Here is a 22,414-nt window from a genome sequence, read left to right on the forward strand (position 1 = left end):
GCTGCACCAGAGTGGTGTCATCAATTCTATGCAACAGTAGAATTAAGAATGCAAAACCAACTGTACTTGGTGAGGTCAGTGGTCCATCCATCCCATAGTTGCCTTCAAACGGGACCTAGAGCTGGGCATGCCTTTGCAAACTGAGATTCTTTTGGGGAAGCTTCTGCTTCTCTGGCTGCTATAGAAGTTATATCATTATCATTATTTTGTTTTAATCTCAGAAAAGTAAATGCAGATTAAAATTTAGGAGAGTGTAACTGAGGGAACAGCCATGATCTCCATTGCGGAATTCCCCCTGAAAATATGTCAAGAGCCTGCTATTCAAATGGATGGAAAAAACTTGCTCACTGCTTAGAGCTCAGTCAGTTCTTCCTACATGAATCTTAAAGCAGGTTTGGTTTTTGCCCAATTCTTTGGGGTGTGGGTGGGGTGGAATCAGCAGCAGGATACTGGGGGCAAAACTGGATGGAGAAGAGGTCCACGTTCTTTTGTCTGGCTGGTTTGGCCGTGAGACGGTAAGGATTGTCTGATAAGCATCTTCGTGCCAGAAATGCAGTTTGGCTTGGCTTAAAGGCAGGCTTAATTCCTCTTAGTTCCAGCTGTTGGTGTAGCCAAGAATGCTTCCAGAACGGAAATTCTTGGCTGTGCCAAATGAAAATCTGCCTTCAAGGAGTTTGGTGATGGAGGAAGGAGGCTGTCTAGTTTCCATTTTCTCACTAGCTCTCCCTCTCCTCCAAAGCTACCTTGTTGGGTAGAAATGGATGCATGGCATACAACCACAACCATGGTCAATTAGTTCATTTAAAAAGGATACAGCATTGAGGCAAACCCCAGACTTTTATACCCCCTTGCTCTCTTTCTATCTACAAGCTGTCAACATTCCACTCTTGCGTAATGATTTGTGCCATGCCGTGAATGCTCAAGGAACTGAACACCTAAAACAACACAAATTTCACAGATCAGCAAAGTGCCCTGGCGTGGGTGTTGCTCAGAGCCAGCTCCTCTGGAGACTAAAAAAGAGGTATGTGGTAGGAAGCTGGGTTTGTTTACATAAATGATTGAATCTTCGCCCATTGTATTAATTTCAGGCCATTCTGCTGTTTCTCTTGATGTAGAAATCACTCTCTCCAGCTATCTCTCTCCAGCTGTTTGATGTATTACTTCTACAATATATTTCTGACTGACCCTTAAAATGTTACGGTTAAGTCTCCCCCCGGGGGTGCTTTCTGGTACATGGGCTGCGAGTTACGACACACATTTTCCCTTTGGTTTTTAGGTCTGTGCAATAAATTTAACCTGAGCTGACTGTTAGGCTTTTTAAAAGAGGTTTAGAAACACAATATTTTCTCCCCGCCTCCCTCCAGTGAAAGGAAATTTGGAAGGAGTTCATGTAGGAAGAAGCCCACTGAAGGTTACTAGAGGGCTGTGTTCTGCTTCCATGTTTGGAGGTGGCAATACATCAGGAGGAGATACTGCTCTTCTGCTCAAATCCTGCTTGTGGGTTTACCACAGGCATATGAGTGGCCACTGTGAGAACAGGATGCTGGACTTAGATGGGCCACTGGCCTGATCCAGGAGATTCTGCTTACATTCTTCAAGGAGATTGGGTTCTTCCTCCTGAGATTCGCCCAGCAAGGGTGGGGAACTGTGGGACGGATCTAGCCTGCAACCTCTCCTCTGCTACCCCAACCTGCCCAAAGCCTCCCTTTCCGCTTCCCACCAGACGGGCAAGAGGTACTTCATGGGAAGCTGTTGCCTCAACATACCCCAGCAGTGTGGTGCTCACTGGGTAGAGAAGTGCGTTGTGAGAAGTTAGAATTGTCACTTCAAATCCACTGCAAACTTTCCTCCAGTTAAAAACTACGGATTCTTTATGGTTGGAGTTTTATGCATCCGACCATCATGCACTGAAGAAAGAAACCATCAAATATACAGGAAGGCAGAAGTGAATGGAATAAGAATAGAAGGGAAACCTGCATCATGGGATACTCAATTTTTTTATTTTTTTATTTATAAACACAATCCCACAACACAGTTGGGGAGTAACTACTGTACTTTGTAAAGAAGTTGAGTATGTGTTTCTGCTTTCTGGAGTTAGTGCTGGAATTGGGCGGAGAAAGGAACTTTGTGGTGGCTAATCTGCTTTAGGCAGAACTTGGTGTTATGGTGTTGGAAAACTGATAGCGGTAGAGTTTGGGGGTGGACTGTACCTCAGTGGTAGAGCACATCCTTTGCATGCAGAAGCTCTCCAGGGTCAGTCCCCAGATCTTCAGTAGGGCTTGACAAGACTCCTGGCTGAATCCCTAAGGGCTGCTGACAATCAGTGTGGACCAGTCTCACCAAAACTAGTGCCTTCCAGATGTCGTAGGACTAATCACCCCCTGATCATTGGTTATCCTGGCCAGTGCTGTTGGGAGCAATATATGGATGGCCATGTGTGTTCCCCATCCTTGGGGTAGAGGCTCCCTGAAGCCAAGGATCAAAATTCCTTGACTATTGGAGCAAAAAGATCCGACAACATAATAATAATAATAATTAATAATAATAATTTATTATTTATACCCCGCCCATCTGGCTAGGTTTCCCCAGCCACTCTGGGCGGCTTCAAAAAAAAATTAAAATACAATGGTCTGTTAAACATTAAAAGCTTCCCTAAACAGGACTGCCTTCAGATGTCTTCTAAAAGTCTGGTAGATGTTTTTCTCTGGACCTCAGTGTCCAGGCAGAACAATGGGGGTGGAGACACTCCTTCAGGTATACTGGACTGAGGCCGTTTAGGGCTTTAAAGGTCAGCACCAACACACTGAATTGTGCTCGGAAACATACTGGGAGCCAATCTAGATCTTTTTATGTGGTTTCGGCGGCCGCTCCCAGTCACCAGTCTAGCTGCTGCATTCTGGATTAGTTGTAGTTTCTGGGTCACCTTCAAAGGTAGCCCCACATAGAGCGCATTGGAGTAGTCCAAGCGGGAGATAACTAGAGCATGCACCACTCTGGCGAGGCAGTCCGCAGGCAGGTAGGGTCTCAGCCTGCGTACCAGATGGAGCTGATAAACAGCTGCCCTGGACACAGAATTGACCTGCGCCTCCATGGACAGCTGTGAATCCAAAATGACTCCCAGGCTGTGCACCTGGTCCTTCAGGGGCACAGTTACCCCATTCAGGACCAGGGAGTGCTCCACACCTGCCCGCCTTCTGTCCCCCAAAAACAGTACTTCTGTCTTGTCAGGATTCAACCTCAATCTGTTAGCTGCCATCCAAGGGTGCTAGGTTGGGCAATTTGAGTGAGCTCACATTTTGCTCAGCTTTGAACCAGGAATTTCTTCATTGGTGCTTTTTACCACTGTGCTAGGCTATTAACCGGCATTGATCCTTGTCATCAGCACCAGGCAGCGCAGCCAGTGATCAGGGATAATGAGAACTGTAGCCCAAGCACATTTGAGAACACCATGTTGGCTACCCTTAACCTGCTCAAATACCACATTTTAAATTTACGTGCTTAAAAGGGGGGGAGAAAAGAGCAAGAGAGAGAGAGAGAGAGAAGAAAAGTCCCAGTTCTGCAAAATGCAAAAGGAGAAAAGAATGGTGGTTGAATGCTTGATATCAGTGCTTACTAGGAATGTTGACTCTCATATTTCCACTTCTCTTTCCTTCCTCCCCTTTCCAACTGACTCGTTTTAGGCTGAGTCTTATACTATGGGATGGGTGAGGAAGAGAACAAATATGTGTCCCAGCTGAAGGACGTGTTCAACAGCTGCGATGCCACAGGCACCGGGTATTTGGACAAGGAAGAGCTGACCGAGCTATGCCGCAAGTTGCACCTGGAGAGGCAGCTACCCCTGCTCCTGGACGCCCTCTTGGGAAATGATCTCTTTGCCAGGGTAAGTAGGCCCAAGGCCTCTGCGCCTGGCTATTGTGAAGGAGCGCTTCTCTCATAACAGTTTAAAATGGCAATCTTGTCTCCCGGCCCTTCCCCACCAGTTGTTCCCATCCGTGCATGGAATTCTCAGCTGGCCACTCTTCATCCTTCCTGTCTGGCCCTGAACACTTTTAAATCCCATTGGTGCCTCCTAAAGGCAAGCCTAGGGGCATATTTCAAAAAAAAAAAAATTGCACCACTCGACATGTCTGTGTTGAAGTGGGATAGGATGCCATCCCTGTGCTTTTCAGGGAGACCTAAAAATAACCCTGTCCCACTGGTTTTCCGATGGGCATTATGGAGTGTGGCCTAAACTTCCCTCTCGTGTCATTTTTTAAAACTGTCCCACTTTGGGCATGGCTTGTTCTTTTCTCCCGCTTGCCGATCAGAAGGTCAGCGGTTCGAATCTCTGTGACGGGGTGAGCTCCTGTTGCTTGCTTGGTCCCTGCTCCTGCCAACCTAGCAGTTCAAAAGCACATCAAAGTGCAAGTAGATAAATAGGTACCGCTCCGGCGGGAAGGTAAACGGCGTTTCCGTGTGCTGCTCTGGTTTGCCAGAAGCGGCTTAGTCATGCTGGCCACATGACCCGGAAGCTGTACGCCGGCTCCCTCGGCCAGTAAAGCGAGATGAGCGCCGCAACCCCAGAGTCGTCCGCGATTGGACCTAATGGTCCTTTACCTTTATACTAAACCTTGGTTTGGTCAAAATATAAGTTGCATACAAACCAGGACCTCCAAATGTCCTGGCTCACTGCTGCTCATTCCCAATCCAGAATGGCTTAGAATCCTAGTTTATGGAAAATCCATAGTTTATCGCGTTTGGACACAAAGGCAAATTATGGTGTGCTGCTAAGTAGCACCTTCCAGTCTCCTCCCCTTGCATTATTGGAGAAGAGGAGAAATGGTTTTACTGCTCACTGCTGTATTTATTCTCAATCCTCCAAGCCAGTTACGTAGCCCAAATCTTTTGGTGTAGAAGCAAAGCTCTGTTTGTTCTTTTGTTTTATGTGAATAGCTTTCTAAAGTTCAAACTGATTTCCTATGTAAGAGAATTCATAGGCATCCTTGCTGGGTTTTCAGCAGAGAGTTATAAATTGTTGCCTGTCTTTTCTAAATTGGGACCTGGATTAATGGAACTTGCAAGAAGCTGGAAGAAAGTTCCCTGTTAACAAAAGCTGGACTTTTGAACTGACTGAGGGTATTGTTCCCATTCTTACAAATGATCCTGCAAAGGTTTCTGCCAATCAAATATTCTCGGTCTCTCAAGTGCAAAAATATAGTAACTTCTCTTTCTTACTATAAAGAATAAGGAAGAAAAGAGTGACTGATTGCAATACTGTAGTAAAAACGTTTAATAGAAAGAACATGGAAATTCTAGTATTTTGAATGCTTGTTAATAGAATGCATGTATATTTCTGGTGTGAAAAGTTGAACCCCAGACCTATAGACCATTTGTTTGTTTATGGGATGATAGCTTAGTATAGTAAACATTTAAGGGTGGTTTTATATATATTTTGCAGATTTTATCCTTATATGTTGTACTTTGCCTTGCTATCTTTTTTTGAAATACACACACACACACAAAACACACATTTGTACCCCTACCATAACTGCTGAAGCTCGTCAACATTCTAATATGATCCCATAAACTATCTACTGTACTCATTTTCAAAGGACAATTACCCTTTGAAATAGCACTTGTGTACTTATTGTTGAGGTGGCATCTTAAAACACCTTGGTGAATCAAAAGCCAGACCAAATAAACACTTTGGCTTGCCACATTGGTGCCCAAACTACAGTGCCCTGGAACGGTACCCTTTCTAGTGGTGGAGTCTGTAAGAGCTTAGCAATCAGCAATCTCCCTTTAGACAGCTAGCATCTGATGTGTTGCATTCATGCTGGTGCCTCACTTTAAAACCAAAGTGCCAGGGCAGTGATGCAAAATGCATGTGTGCATTGCTCATTCCCCAAACCTGATGAATATCACTTTAGTTCCTGTCAAGTGAATAAAATTTGGTCTTTGAGACCTCATCAAACATTAGCAACATTCTCCAGTAGGGGTAGGTTCTGGAGTAACTGAACGAGAACAAGATTCTCCTGGGAAATCAGTGCTGCCCTGTTACCATCAGATCTTCTTAAGCTGGATTGGCAAAAGTGAAGAGCCATGGCTTGGTGGTAGGGCATCTGCTCAGCAGGCAGAAGATGCCAGTTCTAATCCCTGACATCTCGAGGTAGGGCTGGGAGTGTCCCCTGCATGCATAGCTGCCAAGTTATTCCTTTTTTAAAGGGATTTTCCCTTATGCTGAATAGGCTTCCTCGCGAGAAAAGGGAAAACTTGGCAGCTATGCCTGCATGGCACCTGGGGAACCACCGCCTGTCAGTGTAGCCAATATCGAGCTATGTGGGCCAATGGTCTGACTCAGCATAAAGCAGAAACAAGAACTGAGCTTCATTCCTGGTATACACCTGACTTAACAATGTCCTGTCCGTCCACTCCTAGGTTAACTTTGAAGAGTTTAAGGAAGGCTTTGTGACCATATTGTCCTCAAGCATCAGTCTTGGTCTTTCCGATGATGAGAGCAGTTACCTGGAGCCAGGTGGGTGAAGAAGAGGGGGTGCTAAAAGATTACTTGTTTTGTATTTACTGCTTTCAAGTTCCTTTGCTTACAGTGGGCTATTGACCACTAAGCTTAAGTATGCTGTAGTAGACTAAAGGCAACAGCGGCAACACGTGGACCGATGAAAAATGAGGGCATAAATGTACATTATATCTTTATGTATATCTTTATAAGTTGCAGCGAAGCGATATTCAAGAGTACAGTCCATATAGTATCAAAATAAAATTCATCCAGTGATATAATTTGAATGCTTAGCGATATCTGTCGATGCAAATAATAGCAAATCATAGACACTGATCCGGATAATGACACTGTTTCGACGTGGTCTTCCTCAGTGTTCCACTCAGAAATGTATACAGCCAACTTCTAAGGAGCAGTGGTCATAAAACTAGTCTACAGCATACTTTTTATATGCCTGTTGTCTTTGTCCATAGAGTTTTCTTGGCAGGGATACTGGAGTGGCTTGCCAATTCCTTCTCCAGGTGGATCACGTTTGGTCAAAACATAACTTCTCTAAGTTATTTAAGCCCCTTCGCCACGACAAGGCAGTGATCCATGAAGGGATTTGGTTTTTTCTGAAGCTCAACATCAAAAAAACCAAGATCATGGCCACTGGACCCATCACCTCCTGGCAAATAGAAGGGGAAGAAATGGAGGCAGTGAGAGATTTTACTTTCTTGGGCTCCTTGATCACTCCAGATGGTGACAGCAGTCACAAAATTAAAAGACACCTGCTTCTTGGGAGAAAAGCAATGACAAACCTAGACAGCATCTTAAAAAGCAGAGACATCACCTTGCCGACAAAGGTCCGTATAGTTAAAGCTATGGTTTTCCCGGTAGTGATGTATGGAAGTGAGAGCTGGACCATAAAGAAGGCTGATCGCCGAAGAATTGATGCTTTTGAATTATGGTGCTGGAGGAGACTCTTGAGAGTCCCATGGACTGCAAGAAGATCAAACCTATCCATTCTTAAGGAAATCAGCCCTGAGTGCTCACTGGAAGGACAGATCATGAAGCTGAGGCTCCAATACTTTGGCCACCTCATGAGAAGAGAAGAATCTTTGGAAAAGACCTTGATGTTGGGAAAGATGGAGGGCACTAGGAGAAGGGGACGACAGAGGACGAGATGGTTGGACAGTGTTCTCGAAGCTACGAACATGAGTTTGACAAAACTGCGGGAGGCAGTGGAAGACAGGAGTGCCTAGCGTGCTATGGTCCATGGGGTCACGAAGAGTCGGACACGACTAAACGACTAAACAACAACAGCATACTTAAGCTTAGTGGTCAAAAAGCCCTCATTTTTCATCGGTCCACATGTTGCCGCTGTTGTCTTTAGTCTGGAGTTCGCAACACAGGGGTTAGTTGATTTAGTGGTTAAGTATGCTGTAGAGCAGAGCTGCAATCGGACTGGCGATCCTGATCTACAATTGTGTTTCCAACTCTTAGCTGTTCCAGATGAAGTCGAGCCTAAATACATCCATGGGGCCAAGTGGTACGGCCGCCGGACGAGACCAGAACTGCAGGGCGCAAATCTGGAAACTCCCAAGTTATTACAGGAGCAGCAAGCAAAGGCAAATGGGAAAAGTCAGCTGAGACGCTCAGCATCTTTGGAGAGTGTGGAGGTGAGGTTGAGTCTCTTGAGTTTTACTGTACGTTACTTTAAAAGAAGCAGCCTTGTAAACATGAGGCTTCTTTCATAGTTCATGCTTACCCAGAAGTTCAGAAGTTTCCAAAGCCTGCCCAGCATCCAGTAACAAATATTAGGCTCAGATATCAAGGCAGTGAACATGTCATTGCAGAGGAGGTGTTTGCATGTTTCTGTGAGATGTAATCCACTGGGAGCAGTCAAATACAACATTCCTTGTTTTGCTAGAGTGGACATGCAAGGGAATGTTTGGTCCAGCCAGTCAAAATTTCCTGGCCTGGAGCATCCTTCCTTGCATGTGACTAGTGGGTGGGCGTGACCTTTCCTGACCTGGTAAAAGGCCAAGGCATGCTTCCGCTCTCCCTCTTTTCTCCCTCTTTTCCATCTTCCTTTCGTCCTGCGAACTTCCTGGACTGCTAACTGCAGTCACTAGGTCAACCCACATATGGGGTAAACCTGCTTGTATATGCTTGTAATTTCAAGCCTTAAGCCTGCCTTCAGGGATCACACTGTGCTCTGCCTGATCGTGAGTAAACTTTATTTTTATTGCTTATGAATAAGACTGTGGTGTCTTTATTCTTTTAGGAGGGATTCCAGGGGTCTTACCAGGAAAGTATTAGAACACATTTCAATCTGGACAAGCCAGATTGAATTGCGTATTGTCTTAAGAAAGTCACACACGTTTGCAACCAGTTTTCTGCTGTGTGAAGGGGAATGCACTCTGCTAAGTAAAGGAACTTGATAACGCAAGTTAGGAAGGATATTAATAAACAATATATCCTCTCCTGCCACCCCGAACATTCCCACAGTTTCTGTATCCAAAGCCAGCATCCAGGAAGCTGAAGTTACTTAGGATGAGGCTGGAGAGAACCAGGGCATCTGTATAGTGTCCTCAGAGACAAGTGGGTTTGGGGCCAGGTCAGCATCCAACATGCTCTTAGTTGCTTGTCTCTCTGGAGGGAACCCCTTTTTGGCAAGAGAAGTGACTCGTGTGGCTGCATAGCAGGAGGTATCTTACTAGGTGTATGCAGTATTGCAGGAGCAGAACACCCCTCTGCCAATCCACTTTGACCCTCTCCTGAACCCAGCTGTCCATTCTTCAGATGACTGATCTCCTCCCCGGGTGCAAATACTTCTTGAGATCCCGATTCCACATCCTTTATTCCACTAGGATCCTCCACAGGGTTGTTCAGGTCAGCTCCCTGAGCTCCTCCCATTCCTCCTCAGGATCTCACCATCCCCTCCAGGACACCTCCGCAGGACTCATGGCAATCCTTTTTTGTTATTTTTTTTTAAAGCTTTGCTCTATAGCTTGCATGAAACAGTGAATCCTTCTCTTGTTTTCAGAGCCTTAAATCAGACGAAGAGGCTGAAAGCACAAAAGAACAACAGCATGAGATGTTTGAGGGTCAAGGTAGGAGAAACCTAAACTCAAAATGCATGTTTTAAAAAAATTAGAACGGGTTCTCTCCTTTTGAAAAAAGGAAAGGAGAAAAAGCAATACCAAAGATGGAAACTTCCCTTCTTTAACTTTCTGGTCATCTGATTTCAATAGGTGACTTTAAGGACAGGGTGATAGTTCAGTAACAAAATCCATTTTTACAGGTAGAAGGTCCCTGATATTTCCAGTTAAATGTAACAGGAAGCAAGTGATGGAAAATAACCTTTTTCTGAGACCTTGGAGACCTGTCAGAGTAGGCATAAGAAGCTGCTTTATCCCAAGTCAGACTTTGGTCCATCGTAGCTCAGTATTGTCTACACTGACTGGCAGTCGGCTCTCGGGGGTTTGAGGAAGGAGATTATTTCCAGTTCTACTTGGAGATGCTGGAATGGAACCCAGGACCTTCTGCATGCAAAGTCCTTCTCACAGCTCAGTTCTCTGTTAAATGGTTGAAGGCTTGTGGAAGGAACAGTCTTTGCTATGACTGATGGAATAATTTAAAGGTAGAATGCCGTTCTTTTTGCTTAATGGAATTTCTTTATATTTACAGGGCGAAGGTGTACCTGGCACGATGACCTCTATGATAGCCCCAGAAAGGTCTCCCCTTCGTGTTTTGGCATGACTGAGAATCAGGTTCGGGACATCTGGGAAGATCTTGGCATTGGAAAGAACGGGCACCTTAACAAACAAGAGCTGGCTACCGTTTGTAAGAACATTGGACTCAAAGAGATGGAAAAAGAGGTGGGGTAAACTCAGCTGTTGGAAATTGCTTGGCCAAGTATTGAAGGCAATTCTTCAATGTCGTTTAGGCAATATTTACAACAGCCCTGTATGGTAGATCAGCCTTGCAAATAAATCTGAGAGCTTGTTCCTGCCAATCCTTATTTATTGCATTTATGGCCTGCTTTTCTTCTGGGTGGGGTACATTGTTCTCCCCCAACCCTGATTCAATCCACTCAACATCCCAGTGAAGTAGGTTAAGCTGAGAGTGACTGGCCTACCTCCCCCCCCCCCGACCATGCAGAGGGCCTTCTTGATAGTGGCTCCCTCCTTGTGGAACACTCTCCCTTCAGGTGTCAGTCAAGGAAATAAACAACTATCTGACTTTTAGATGACATCTGAAGGCAGCCCTGTTTAGGAAAGCTTTTAATGTTTTATTGTGTTTTATTATTTATTCCCATTGAGCGTCTTGACCAAGTGAGTGTTGTCCTAGTCTGACACTATTAACTATTGTACCATGTTACTTTTTTTGTAGATGTAGTAGTGCCATACTCCTTTTTCCTGGCTAGAAAGACCACCAAGGTGGTGCTGCAGCTTTTTGTTGCAGCCCTTAAAGCAGCAGAAGAGGTGCCAGGGTGATAGTGCTGCAGCAGTTGCCCACTATAATAATAATAATAATAATAATAATAATAATAATAATAATAATAATATATCCAACCCATCTGGCTGGGTTTCCCCAACCACTCTGGGCGGCTTCCAACAGAATATTAAAATACAACAATCTATTAAACATTAAAAGCTTTCCTAATGTCTTCTAACTGCAAAAGAGCTTGAAAGCACTAACAATGTTCTTTCTCCAAGTCTTTAAGGTTGAGTAGACTTTATTAAATTCTGGTCAGAACCCGGTGAGCTGCTGTGGTAGGCTGCCTATTGGTTCTCTTGGAACAAATCGATGTATTTTGATAGGTTCACCTTCCTCTTAATGACTAGGCAGTAAAATGACTGTTTTAGGGGAAAGAGCATTTGTTAGTTAAAATAGTTATAAAATACCACTTTTTGTATTTTTTTGAGACAGCATAAAATGGTCCAATTCCTCAGGTAATTTTTTCCCCTAAATATAATGTCTGACACTTTGTGATAGATTGCTTTTTAAAAATGTTTTATTCAGGACCTTGAAGATTTGTTTAACCAGTTGGATAGTGATGGAGATGGCAGAGTAAGCCTAAAGGAATTCCAGCTTGGCTTGTTCAACCACAGCCCCATTCTTTGCCCTATTTCTTCCACACCTCTCAAACCAAGATGTCAGAGATCACCATCCCACCAGGTAACTGTCAAAGCATAATTTCTGAGAGACTTCCTTCAAGAACATAGTTTTAAGACTCAAAATCTGAAACCGTTCAGAGGACCTCCAGCAGCTGCATTTTCACGCAGAGCTGTGTTATGACACATGGGAAGCCATGTTTTCATGCAATGTGACTAAGCTGCAGCATGCTTTTTCGAATGCTAGGGGAGAAGACTAAGACCACCTGCTTTCTGTTTTAAAGTTCTCAGTGAACTCCACATTTGGGGAAATGTGGCTTTCTAAAGTAAGCCACGTTCTGAAACTGTTGCTGCCTCCTGAATTGTTATCACTAGCAGTGGCTTAAATAAACAACAGTTTCCAAAGTTCTAATGTTGTGAGTAACCATGGTTAGTTGCAAACCAGAAACGGAAGTTTCCCCTTTCCTCTTCCTCGTGCACATAATGGGCAACCGTGGTTTACATTAAAAGTTTCCCTAGGTTAGAATGTCTTGAACTGACCTTCAAATGTAAAAGGTGACCTGAAAGATTCAGATGCCAAAGACTGTTTTCATTTACTCTACTTTTTGTGATCCCTGGAAAGCAAAGCAAAGCAAAGGAAGAATTTAGCAGACTTCATCTTATTAATTCAGTATGAAGTATTGGAGTGGTGTGTGGGATCTCTGAGTTGCCTTTTCTAGCCTACTTGACAACTCTGTTCCAAAAAAGTGTGTGTGTGTGTGTGTGTGTGTGTGTGTGTGTGTGTGTGTGTGTTGTAGTTGCTGTAGAAGTCCAGACAGTTGCTAGGGGAGGCACAGAAATGGAAACTCAAATTGGGAAAAGAGGGTGGCAGCGAAAATATACAGGAACGCAGCATCATAAAAATGTGCCTTAGTTCTGGATGCAATCCAGTGTGTGTTGGAGTCTCAAAGGCCATAGGGGAATCCTTCTTGCATGTACTGATACTTTTGAGCTTCCTCTTCCTCTTCGAACTGCAACTGATACATGGCTGCTCTAAACATAATCTAGTGCAATATGGCCTAGTGCCTGTTTAATGAGAGAGTCGCTTACCCGAGATAAAGCTCAGATATAGAGTAATCCCATCCAGTAGGAGCTATGAACACACCCTAGTTAAAGCAGTTGGTGTAGGAAATCCTAAGTACCCACGCGGATGTACCCAGAGTAAAAATTCACACTGGAGAATAAGCAGCTTTCCAATGGTGGGTCAAAAAAATGAATAAATTGAGTGCTGTTTACAGAGTTCAGATGGGCTGCATGCATCTGGCTACTAGATAATCCTTCTGGTCTTCCCAGCTTGAAACAAGCTAATTCTGTTTAGGTGGAGGATGAGAGAACTGGTTTAAATTTAGGCAAGCTTTTACAGTGCCGCCTCCTGCTCACTTTTGGACAAGCTCTTCGAAGGCACTTGTTTTTACATACGATCCCAACTGATATTAAAATGCAAACCCTGGTAGCTGCGAACAATCAGCTTCCCTTATTTATAGGTGCACAAGGATGTCCTTCATTGGTAAAAACATGTTGCCTTTCAGGTCTCTCTTGATTGCTACACTGTTTGTCTAAACCGACTTTTCCTTCTTTTCCTCGCTCCATCGCTTCCCTCTCCAATCTGCCCCCAGATTTTCAAAGACAGAAGCACAACTCCATCCTTCTTATCTACTTCCGTGGCCTTGAATCTTTTCTCCAGCATCGATGACGGCAGTGGCTTCGCAAGGCCTGAGCAAGTTGTTTCCATCTGGGCCCAGGAAGGGGTTGAAAATTGCAAGGAGATCCTTAAGGTTTCTATAGCTGCTCCTTATTAACTGCCTACCTGCGGATTACGAAGGCTTTGGTTTTCCTTTCACCCCAAGAAAAAGCCTTGTTTTCACTTCTCTCTTGCCCCCACCCCCTGCACCCCTCTTTCCCACTAAAGATCCCAATGATGAATTGCAGCACCTTCATATTAATTAGCATCCATGTGACACATTTTAAGCTACGCAGATAGTAGTACAACAGTGGCAGCCTACAAAGAACTCTGGGAACTGAAATTATTCCCCTTCTTGTTTTCTTTGCTTTGCTCTGCATTAACCCATCTGTTCTTGACCCTTTTTCTCCTCCTTCTGCCCAAGTTCTTCTGATGGCTTAAATCAGTGTTTCCCAAACTTGGGTCTCCAGCTGTTTTTGAACTCCCACTATCCCTAGCTAGCAAGACCAGTGGTCAGGGGTGATGGAAGTTGTAGTCCAAAAACAGCTGAAGACACTAGCTTAAATGAAAGGATAGCCAACATGGTACCTTCAAAATGTTTTCAACTACAAATCCCATCAGCCCCTAGCTAGCACGGTTAACAGACAGGGATGATGGAAATTGCAGTGCAAGACGTCTGGAGGACACCATTTTGGCTATCCCTGCTGAAACAGCTTTGCCCTCTGTATTAAGGCAGCCCCCCTCTAAATCCCACTTCTGCCAAGCCTTTTCTGGAACACCATAGCCTCATGCTTTCTGTACCTCCTGCTATCGACCTTTTTAAAGCCCACTTCTTTCAATTGCTCTGGCTGTGGGTATTGCCAGTTCTGTATATAGAACCTAGCACACTGGTGTTGAATAAGTATTGATAGCAGTAGTTTTAGAACCTCTTGACTTACATTTCCCTTGATTTTGAGAAGCTCTCTCTGTGTGTGCTTGTGTTTTAACAGAGTCTGGATTTCAACATGGAGGAGAGAGTTAACCTCTTGGAACTGTCTGCAGCCCTTGATGAGGAGATAACAGTTCCCAAGAGCGGACTTCAACAGGCAACATTTGCTTCTTACCGACACGAACTTCGCCATCTAGAGTAACTTGTTCTTCGGCTGCTTTAGCCAGGGGGCCCATTCCTGGCCAACCCCTTCTCCCTTTACACCTCACCCACCCCTTCACCTATCACCTCACAGTTTGCCCAAACCTACCCCTCCCCTCCTAGCTCACCCCAACTCCCAACCCTTTTAAAAGAGCGGGGAGGACTTCAGAGAGCAGTTTGTCCAAACTGTTCTCTGAAGCACATTACTTCCCTCTGTTAAACAGCTTGTCTGCGCTGTCTGCCACCCAGCGCTGCTTTCTCACTCACTCGCCTGCCGTTCTGTTATTACACAGGAGTTGGCGTGGCCATCTTTTGGTAGCCACCCAAACTACAGTGTGGCAACAGCCTTACTGTTTTATGTACAGTGGTACCTTGGGTTACAGACCCTTCAGGTTACAGAGGCTTCAGTTATAGACTCCACTAATTCAGAAACAGGGCCGGCTCTAGGTAGACCCCCGGTGGCGCAGGGCACCACGGTGCCGACCCGCCCAGTCCGCTGGTTCGACAACCGCGCTGTGCCTGCCCGCCCACCGCAGCGCTGCGCAGCAGTGCCTCTGGCAGCCGCGCTGCACGCTGCGCCCACCCACCCACCGTGCTGGGAAACGGGGCGGGGGAGCGCCGGAGGGATCTGTCGCTCCACGGCGCCAGGGGCGCTTAAGACGGCCCTGTCAGAAATAGTACCTCGGGTTAAGAACTTTGCTTCAGGATGAGAACAGAAATCGTGCGGTGGCAGCAGCAGCGGGAGGCCCCATTAGCTAAAGTGGTACCTCAGGTTAAGAACACTTTCAGGTTAAGAATGGACCTCCAGAATGAATTAAGTTCTTAACCCGAGGTACCACTGTACAGTGGTACCTCGGTTTATGAACAGAATTGGTTCCGGAAGTCTGTTCATAAACTCAAGTGAACTTTCCCATTGAAAGTAATGGAAAGTGGATTAATCTGTTCCAGACGGTCCACGGAGTACTTAAACTGAAGCGTTCATAAACTCAAGCGAACTTTCCCATTGAAAGTAATGGAAAGTGGATTAATCCATTCCAGACGGGTCCGCGGAGTACTCAACCTGAAGCGTACTTAACCCGAAGCATGGGTGTAATTGGTTCCGGAAGTCTGTTCGTAAACTGAAGCGTTCATAAACTGAAGCAAACTTTCCCATTGAAGGTAATGGAAAGTGAATTAATCCGTTCCAGATGGGTCCGCGACATTCGTAAACCGAAAATTCGTAAACCAAGGTGTTCATAAACCGAGGTTCCACTGTATATAGGAAGGTAACAAATACATGCAGTTTTAAATTGAATTAAATAAATAATAATAACCTGCTGTTCTTTTTGCACTGATACCATGGGAAACGGTAGGGTAGAAACTGAGCAGAAAGATGCTTCTGCATCATTTCGGATGCATACTTGACAGAACCTTCCCTGTCTTTGCAGAGCTCAGGTAGAGCAAATATCCATTGAGAGAGACAAAGCGCGAGTTGAATTGGAGAAGGTGGAAAAGCGGAAGCTGCAGCTTTTTGAGGAGGTGGATGATCACAATAGTGCATTGGAGCACCACAATGAGAGTAAAATGAAGTACGTGAGCCAGCTTTTTGGGTGTCATTATCTGACGGGGTTTATAGACAAGGAGGAGTGTGAAGAGCAGGCCCAACTTGCCATCCAGTGAAACAGCACAGCATAAGCTATGCAGCCAATGTTCGCAAAATTGTGACTGTGTAGAGGCCAACTCCTTAGTCTCACTAGTCATTTCTCTTGTGGGCCATTCTGTTTTTATTTTTACATGGAAAATACTTGCACATACCAGTAACAGTCCTTGTATCTGGCAGAGACCTTGAGCAAGACTACAGAGGGAAACTCAGTGTTATGAAGTCTGAAGCAGAGATGGAGAAGGAGCAGCTCTTGCAACAAGGGAACCACCAGAAAACCAAGTTAGAAGCAGACATCAGATCTCTTCAAGAGGAAGAATCTAGCCTGAGGCAGAAGCTGAGCTTAGTGATCAAGGTAAGGATTCGGAGCATCTGTTATCTTCAGCAAGACTGCATAATTTGAGCTTGGAAATAAGAATAAAGTAAAAATGCTGCCTGAAGGGAGGCTGAATTCTGCTAATACAGTAGTACATATTAAGTAAAAATATGCTTTCGTCTCTTGACTTACGGAGACTTCACCAGGCATTACTGCTACACTTTAATCTGCAGCCATGAGGACTAGAGTGTTAAATTTTGTTTTTAAATGAATTTAACCCACTTTTCAAAGAGATCCATCCACCTATCAGGGCTTACTTTCTTATCTCCACTTCCCTCTCAGCCCTTGTTGGGTGGAGCTGGTTTTTCAGGATTGCTTCTGAGTGCTAATCTTTTTGTATCCTACATGTTGGTATCTTGCTCAGGAATTGCAAAAGGTACCCCATTGTCATGTTTAATGAGCATATATGTGAACTTCCGATTTCATTTTTTCATATTTTTGTTTTGTTTTTTAAGGAAAATAGTCGCTTACAAAGTGAACTTGTTGAAGTGGTTCAAAAGTTGTCTGAATCTGAAAAGCAAGTACTAAATCTTCAGAAGGATCTTGACTTCATGTTGAAAGACAAGGTAGCTTCAGATTGATGAAAATGCTTTCCTCTTCATATTGAAAACCAATAACATTTATATTTATGTCTGTTGTAGGATTTTGACCTCTTTCAGTTGACTTTCTGTTGTGGCTTTATTTGGTTTCTAATCACAAAGATAAATGCATGTATTAAAAATCTTGTTTTTTTGAAGTTGACGGAGCTTCCAAATTAAATGTATTTAAAGTCAAACTATAAATCTAGCCTTGCCGAAAAATTGGCTCCCACCAGCTAATTGTAAACTGCTTGAGGGTTTGTTTGTTTTTCCAATCAAGGGGTGTATAAATTTCTAGGAATGACTGAATGAAAATATATATATATATATATATATATATATATATATATATATATATATATATATATTTCACCACTAATACTTTTAAAATAAACCTCTTTGCTTGCTTTAGCTGGGGCTGCTGGATCCACACAGCACAGAGCTCTTTGATCAAGAAGAACGCTTTGCCAAAATCATTCAGGAATATGAGCTGCAGTGCCGGGTAGGTGGCCTGTACTTGTTATAAATGGCATCATGCAGGGAGGACCCATCCGAGTGCCGAGAGAACAGCCTTCGTTCAAGTCTCATAAAAATTAAGGCTTCATGCCTCTTTTCTTTAACAGATCAGCAATCTTTTGATAAGCACCTATACCATTTCCTCAATGGCACATTTTAGAATAGCAGTTAAAACACCAAGGTTCAACACAGAGGGTAAGTTCAGACGTAGTGCCAAACCATAGTTTGATGTTGCGCGACCAAGCCTCAAGCACTCCTCCTTCCCTAGTGCAGATTTAGCTAGTTACTTCCTGGTTAGCTGTAAACCATGGTTTGCTGTTACATTTTTTAAAAAAAGCAATGGTTTGGCTATGCCCAAAGAATCGTGGGAACTGTAGCTTGTTACTGGTGCTGAGAATTGTTGGAAACCCCTTTCCCCCTCACAGTTACAATTCTCAGAGTGGTTTAGCAGTCAGTTCCTCTTTCTAGGGAACTCTGGGAATTGTAGTTGGGGAGGGGATAGGGGTTTCCTAACAACTCTTGTTGCCCTTAACAAACTACAGCTCCCAGGATCCTTTGGGGAAAGCCATGACTGTTTAAAGTGGCATGATACCGCTTTAAATGTATTCTCTTTAATTACAGAGCCCCTAGATAGCTTACCAGCTGCACTCATAGACCAGAACAGTGAGATCCTAACCAAAGAGCTATATTTTATTAGAATAAAAATTGGGGACACCTTACCAAATGGTTGTAGAGATAACTTTGAGCATGTGACTATTGCTGTTTTTGCTCCAGCTCTGCTTCTTGCCAGAAGGAGATCACAATGTAATATCTGTCGCTTCTGACAGTGCGGGTAGAGCTACTGCTGTTGCACTAGAGTTATTTCATGTGTCCTGCTACCAATTCAGTTCTCCCTGTTTCTCCCCAAACTCTTGACATTTGCTGCTGCTACATCTTGATAGAGAGTGAAGGTGAGCACTTTCCCCTCCTCAGGTGTGTGCACGATCCACTTGTTTGTAGTGGTATACTGTTCTTTAGCAAACCTGCATGATGTCTTGTTGCATCCTGAGATCTTGCGTGTTACAAGGTTTTTTTTGTTTTCGGAAAGGCTTGAGTTCACATTTCCATGGACTTCTATATCACTGCTTGCTTTTTACCTCCTTTGGGTTGAGTAGGCCTCAGTCCTGTCCCCCTCTAGTCACTTCTGCACTTGTAAAGTTATATCGTTCATGTACCTTGTCAGGTAAGGAAATGAGAAGTACAGATCTTTTTAAATTCAGTTCTGTCCGTAGCTCCCAATTCTCCCTCTCCCACAGACTTCACGGTGACTCTAGAAAACTCAGGTGTCTTTCAGAACTGAGTGGTAGGCTTTTGTTTTTGAGCAAGTTCTGCAGTTCAACAGCTCACAAGGATCCCGGGAATGTTCAAGCCCACTCTCTGCAACAAGGTGGTGATCCAGTGAGGGAGAACAGCTGTACTACAAAAAGTTAAGAATTTGCTGGAAAGGGTTCAGTGCTCTTGCAGCATCTGAAGCAGCTACCTTTAAGAAAGTGTTGCAAAGAGAATAAATACTCCGACATTAGGAGTCTGTACTTTGAATTATCTGCATGAAGTTCATGCCCAGGGGGCTCTGCTTGAGCCTATTTCTGCTTCCCTCCACCCTTTCAGTTTTGTTTGATTGGTTTGACTTTAACTGTATGGTACTGCGCAGCAAATTGTTCTGTGCTATAAATCAAGCACTGCTAGGAGTTGCTTCTTTTTGTATTTCTTGTCAATAATAAAACGTGGCATGGAGTGACCAAATTCTTTTCCTGAAAGTATGGCCCAGAGAAAGAAGTTATAGAGAGCCACTGGGCTAGATGGATCATGGGCCTGATCCAGCATGCTCTTCTTATGTTCCAGTGTCTTGTGTGTGTTTTTTAAAGACTGTCTTACAGCATTTCTGTGAGAATTATTTGCAAGCACACCTAGTTATTCTGTCGAGGAACGTTTGTTGTGCACCCAACGAGGCAGATCCGAGGGAGGCTGTTCCACATTTTGAACTTCTGGGTTCTTCCCTTTCAGGAGCTGCGCGACAAGAATGATGAGCTGCAAATGGAGGTGGAGAAACTGCGTTCCCAGCTGCATGAAAGCAAGCATAGTCTAGCCTGGTGTAAAATGAAGGCCAGCAGACTTGGAGAAAGGCTGCTGCCTGAAAATGTAAAAGCCAGAATTCTGGGTGTGTATTGCAAGTTGCATTTAGAACGTCAAATTGGGTTAAATCACATAGGTTAAATGCATTGGTGTCTGTTAGTCACAAGGGGTTTAGGAACAAGACCCTTCTGTCCCCGTCCCCCCCACTTCACCCCCAATGCTGAGAGGCAGAATAGAGGAATGGCGGGTTGCCCCTATTGCAGCAAATGCAGCTGAGAAATCTAATGCAACATCTGGCCCACTCTAATGGGACCATTTCCTGTTGATGCAGCCTGATGATGTTGAAAAGATCCTTGCAGCAGTGCGTCTGACCACCTACCCTCTGGACCCTTGCTCTTTCAGGATGGTTAAAGGTGGCACTAGGTTGTTGCGGCTAGGAGTGCCTTTCACCATCTATGTCTGGTATACCTGCTGCAGTTGTAACTGGAAGTGGGTAACATGGCCGCTGTAGAGCATGCGCCAGTAACCTCAAGGCTGGATTACTGCAGTGCGCTTTGTGTTGGGCCACCCTTGGACCTGGCCTGGAGGCTTTAGCATGTGACACCTCTGCTGAAATGCCTACGCTGGCTGCTCATATCCTGCCAGGCCAGGTATAAGTCTCTTGTGCTGATACATAAAACCCTGAATAAATTGGGTCCAGTATAGCTTAAGGACCGCTTGAGCCCTTAGAGTCCAGCCTGATCACTGATCTGGAGCACCCCTGTTAGTTTCCTCCCACGTTGCAGAGGCCCAACTGACCTCAGCCAGAAGTCAGGCATTTAGTGTTGTGCAGATTTGGCAGGCATCTTCAACTTTTCACTTTGAGGCATCTCTTGAAGACACTTTTATTTTATGCCAACAGGCACATAGAGTTAAAAAATTCTTCCTGGGTAGCCATTCATTTTGATGATTGATTTGAATTGCTTTTCAAGGATTTTACATTGCTGTGAAATGCTTTGCAAAGTAGGACCAAGCAATATGACCAGCTAAACATCATGATATATCACGTCTGAAATAAGGATGGAGCATTGGCTGGCTTTGCAGTTTCCCCCACATAGTGCGTGCGCACAACACATATCAGGATTCGCAATATATTGCCAGGTCAGAAACTGAAACCAATACCACAATATGGACTTCAAGCCCGTTTCGGACGATATATTGATATATCGCCCAGCCCTATTTGCAAGAGGGCAGTATATAAAACACTTGTATAAATAAATAGCAATTCTGATGGATCAATCAGAGTCGGAATGGTAGACCAGGTGGATCTCGGGTTAGGCTGCTTTTTCCATGCTGGATTAAATTTATAAATGAAGGTTAGAGTCGAGCATTTATTTATCAGTTGCCTCTCCACTGTATATATTTTAAAGTCACTGCAATAATGTGATAAAAACACATGCTGCCAGGAGTTCAGAAACTTCCCTCTTGGTTTCTTTCAGGCTTGCCATAAGGCTAAGTGACAGATTAAACATACGTTATCCCTGCTTTGTTTATATTTCACCCTTTAGGCTTTTTTTTGTTTGATTTGCCAAAAACCTGCTTTGCTTCCTTCCCTGTATAGATGTGCGTCTCTCAGTGGGGTGGGGTCTGTCAATGTGCCTCGTTATGTTGCTTTAGCCTTTTCCTTGCCCTTTAAAAAAATCGACTGTTGAGCCTTGGCACTTGGTATTTATGTCCAGAGTGTTGTATCCAGGTCCTATTAGCATGGGGGAAGTTGCCTTTTAAAATTTTCAGCCCTTTTCATGCTATGTACCCTTTTTTCCCCATATCAGCGGTGTGCCCTAGTGTGGTTGTATGATTCAAAGTTTTGGTGGTGGTGGTGGTGGGGCTCAACTGAGTATCTTGATACAGTGCTTTGATGTTATATATGCATCATTCTGGCACAATGGTCCTTGCATCCATTCTTCTCTCTTGCACCAGAAGGGCAAGTTGTTGTTGTTGTTGCTGCTGCTGCTATTGTTGTTGTTGATGATGATGATTCGATTTATTACCCACCCTTGACCCTAAGGTCCCAGAGGGGGTCACAACAATTTTAAATAGACCAATGAAAATATCTTAAAACAAATTGTGGTATACAATGTGCTCTCTGCCTTTTCCCTTCTGCTATACCAAATCTTTGAAGAACTCCTTTTGGCATAATGTGTACCTTTTTTCTTTCTTTTAAGACACCATGCAAAAAGATGAGGAACTCCTCCTTGGACACCATCACTTTCCGGTGGCAGGCCAAAACGGTAAGAAATGTTCCCAGGTGTGTGCATTTTCTATGAAGGAGTAAGTTAAGATACATGCCAGCTCTAGAGCTCTTCAAGAGAAAACTAATCCACCCCCCGTGCCATGAGTGGTACAATATCCAGTATCAAAAGCGTCTCTTGACAACCTGTCCAGTTTCTTCTGGATAACCTCCAAATACAAAGATTCCCAGGCAGCTGCTTCATGGGCTACAGATATTTCCCCAAATGTTTCAGCTGCAGGTGTCGTGGTCTGTAATTTCAACCCACAGCTCTTTTATCCAGTGGGTATTAAAAGAATAATATATCATGTTTCCCCTCCAGGTAGTTAAACAGTTTCCTCTGTTGTTTTTAATATTTTCTCCCTTCAAGACTTGTAAGATGTGTTTCCTGGGGTGTTATGATCAAGCCCACATTCCCAGCAAGTGTATTTTAAGCATGTGTTTGTGTTTTCCTTTGTTTTTGTTTTTAATAGG

General features: G+C 44.1%; 1 protein-coding gene across 4 annotated transcripts in view; it reads left to right on the top strand.

The window, feature by feature from the left end:
• The window catches only part of NINL (ninein like), a 46,822-nt gene that overhangs the window by 10,823 nt on the left and 13,585 nt on the right, over window positions 1-22,414 (top strand). For 2 of the 4 annotated variants that reach the window (XM_035111048.3, XM_035111051.3), the window contains exons 2-15: window positions 3,681-3,880; window positions 6,418-6,514; window positions 7,982-8,157; window positions 9,528-9,594; window positions 10,172-10,362; window positions 11,510-11,665; window positions 13,257-13,415; window positions 14,311-14,447; window positions 15,878-16,018; window positions 16,270-16,444; window positions 16,921-17,031; window positions 17,456-17,545; window positions 19,603-19,756; window positions 21,876-21,941. In XM_035111048.3, coding sequence (XP_034966939.1) covers window positions 3,701-3,880; window positions 6,418-6,514; window positions 7,982-8,157; window positions 9,528-9,594; window positions 10,172-10,362; window positions 11,510-11,665; window positions 13,257-13,415; window positions 14,311-14,447; window positions 15,878-16,018; window positions 16,270-16,444; window positions 16,921-17,031; window positions 17,456-17,545; window positions 19,603-19,756; window positions 21,876-21,941 — 1,900 coding nt within the window. In that variant the 5' untranslated portion in view covers window positions 3,681-3,700. Of the gene's footprint in view, window positions 1-870; window positions 1,022-3,680; window positions 3,881-6,417; window positions 6,515-7,981; window positions 8,158-9,527; window positions 9,595-10,171; window positions 10,363-11,509; window positions 11,666-13,256; window positions 13,416-14,310; window positions 14,448-15,877; window positions 16,019-16,269; window positions 16,445-16,920; window positions 17,032-17,455; window positions 17,546-19,602; window positions 19,757-21,875; window positions 21,942-22,414 lie in introns of all 4 variants that reach the window. The other 2 variants (XM_035111050.3, XM_088666816.1) reach the window with 2 other exon arrangements.

Source organism: Zootoca vivipara, chromosome 3 (assembly GCF_965207765.1).
Source record: "Zootoca vivipara chromosome 3, rZooViv2.hap1.1, whole genome shotgun sequence".
Lineage (NCBI taxonomy): Eukaryota > Metazoa > Chordata > Lepidosauria > Squamata > Lacertidae > Zootoca > Zootoca vivipara.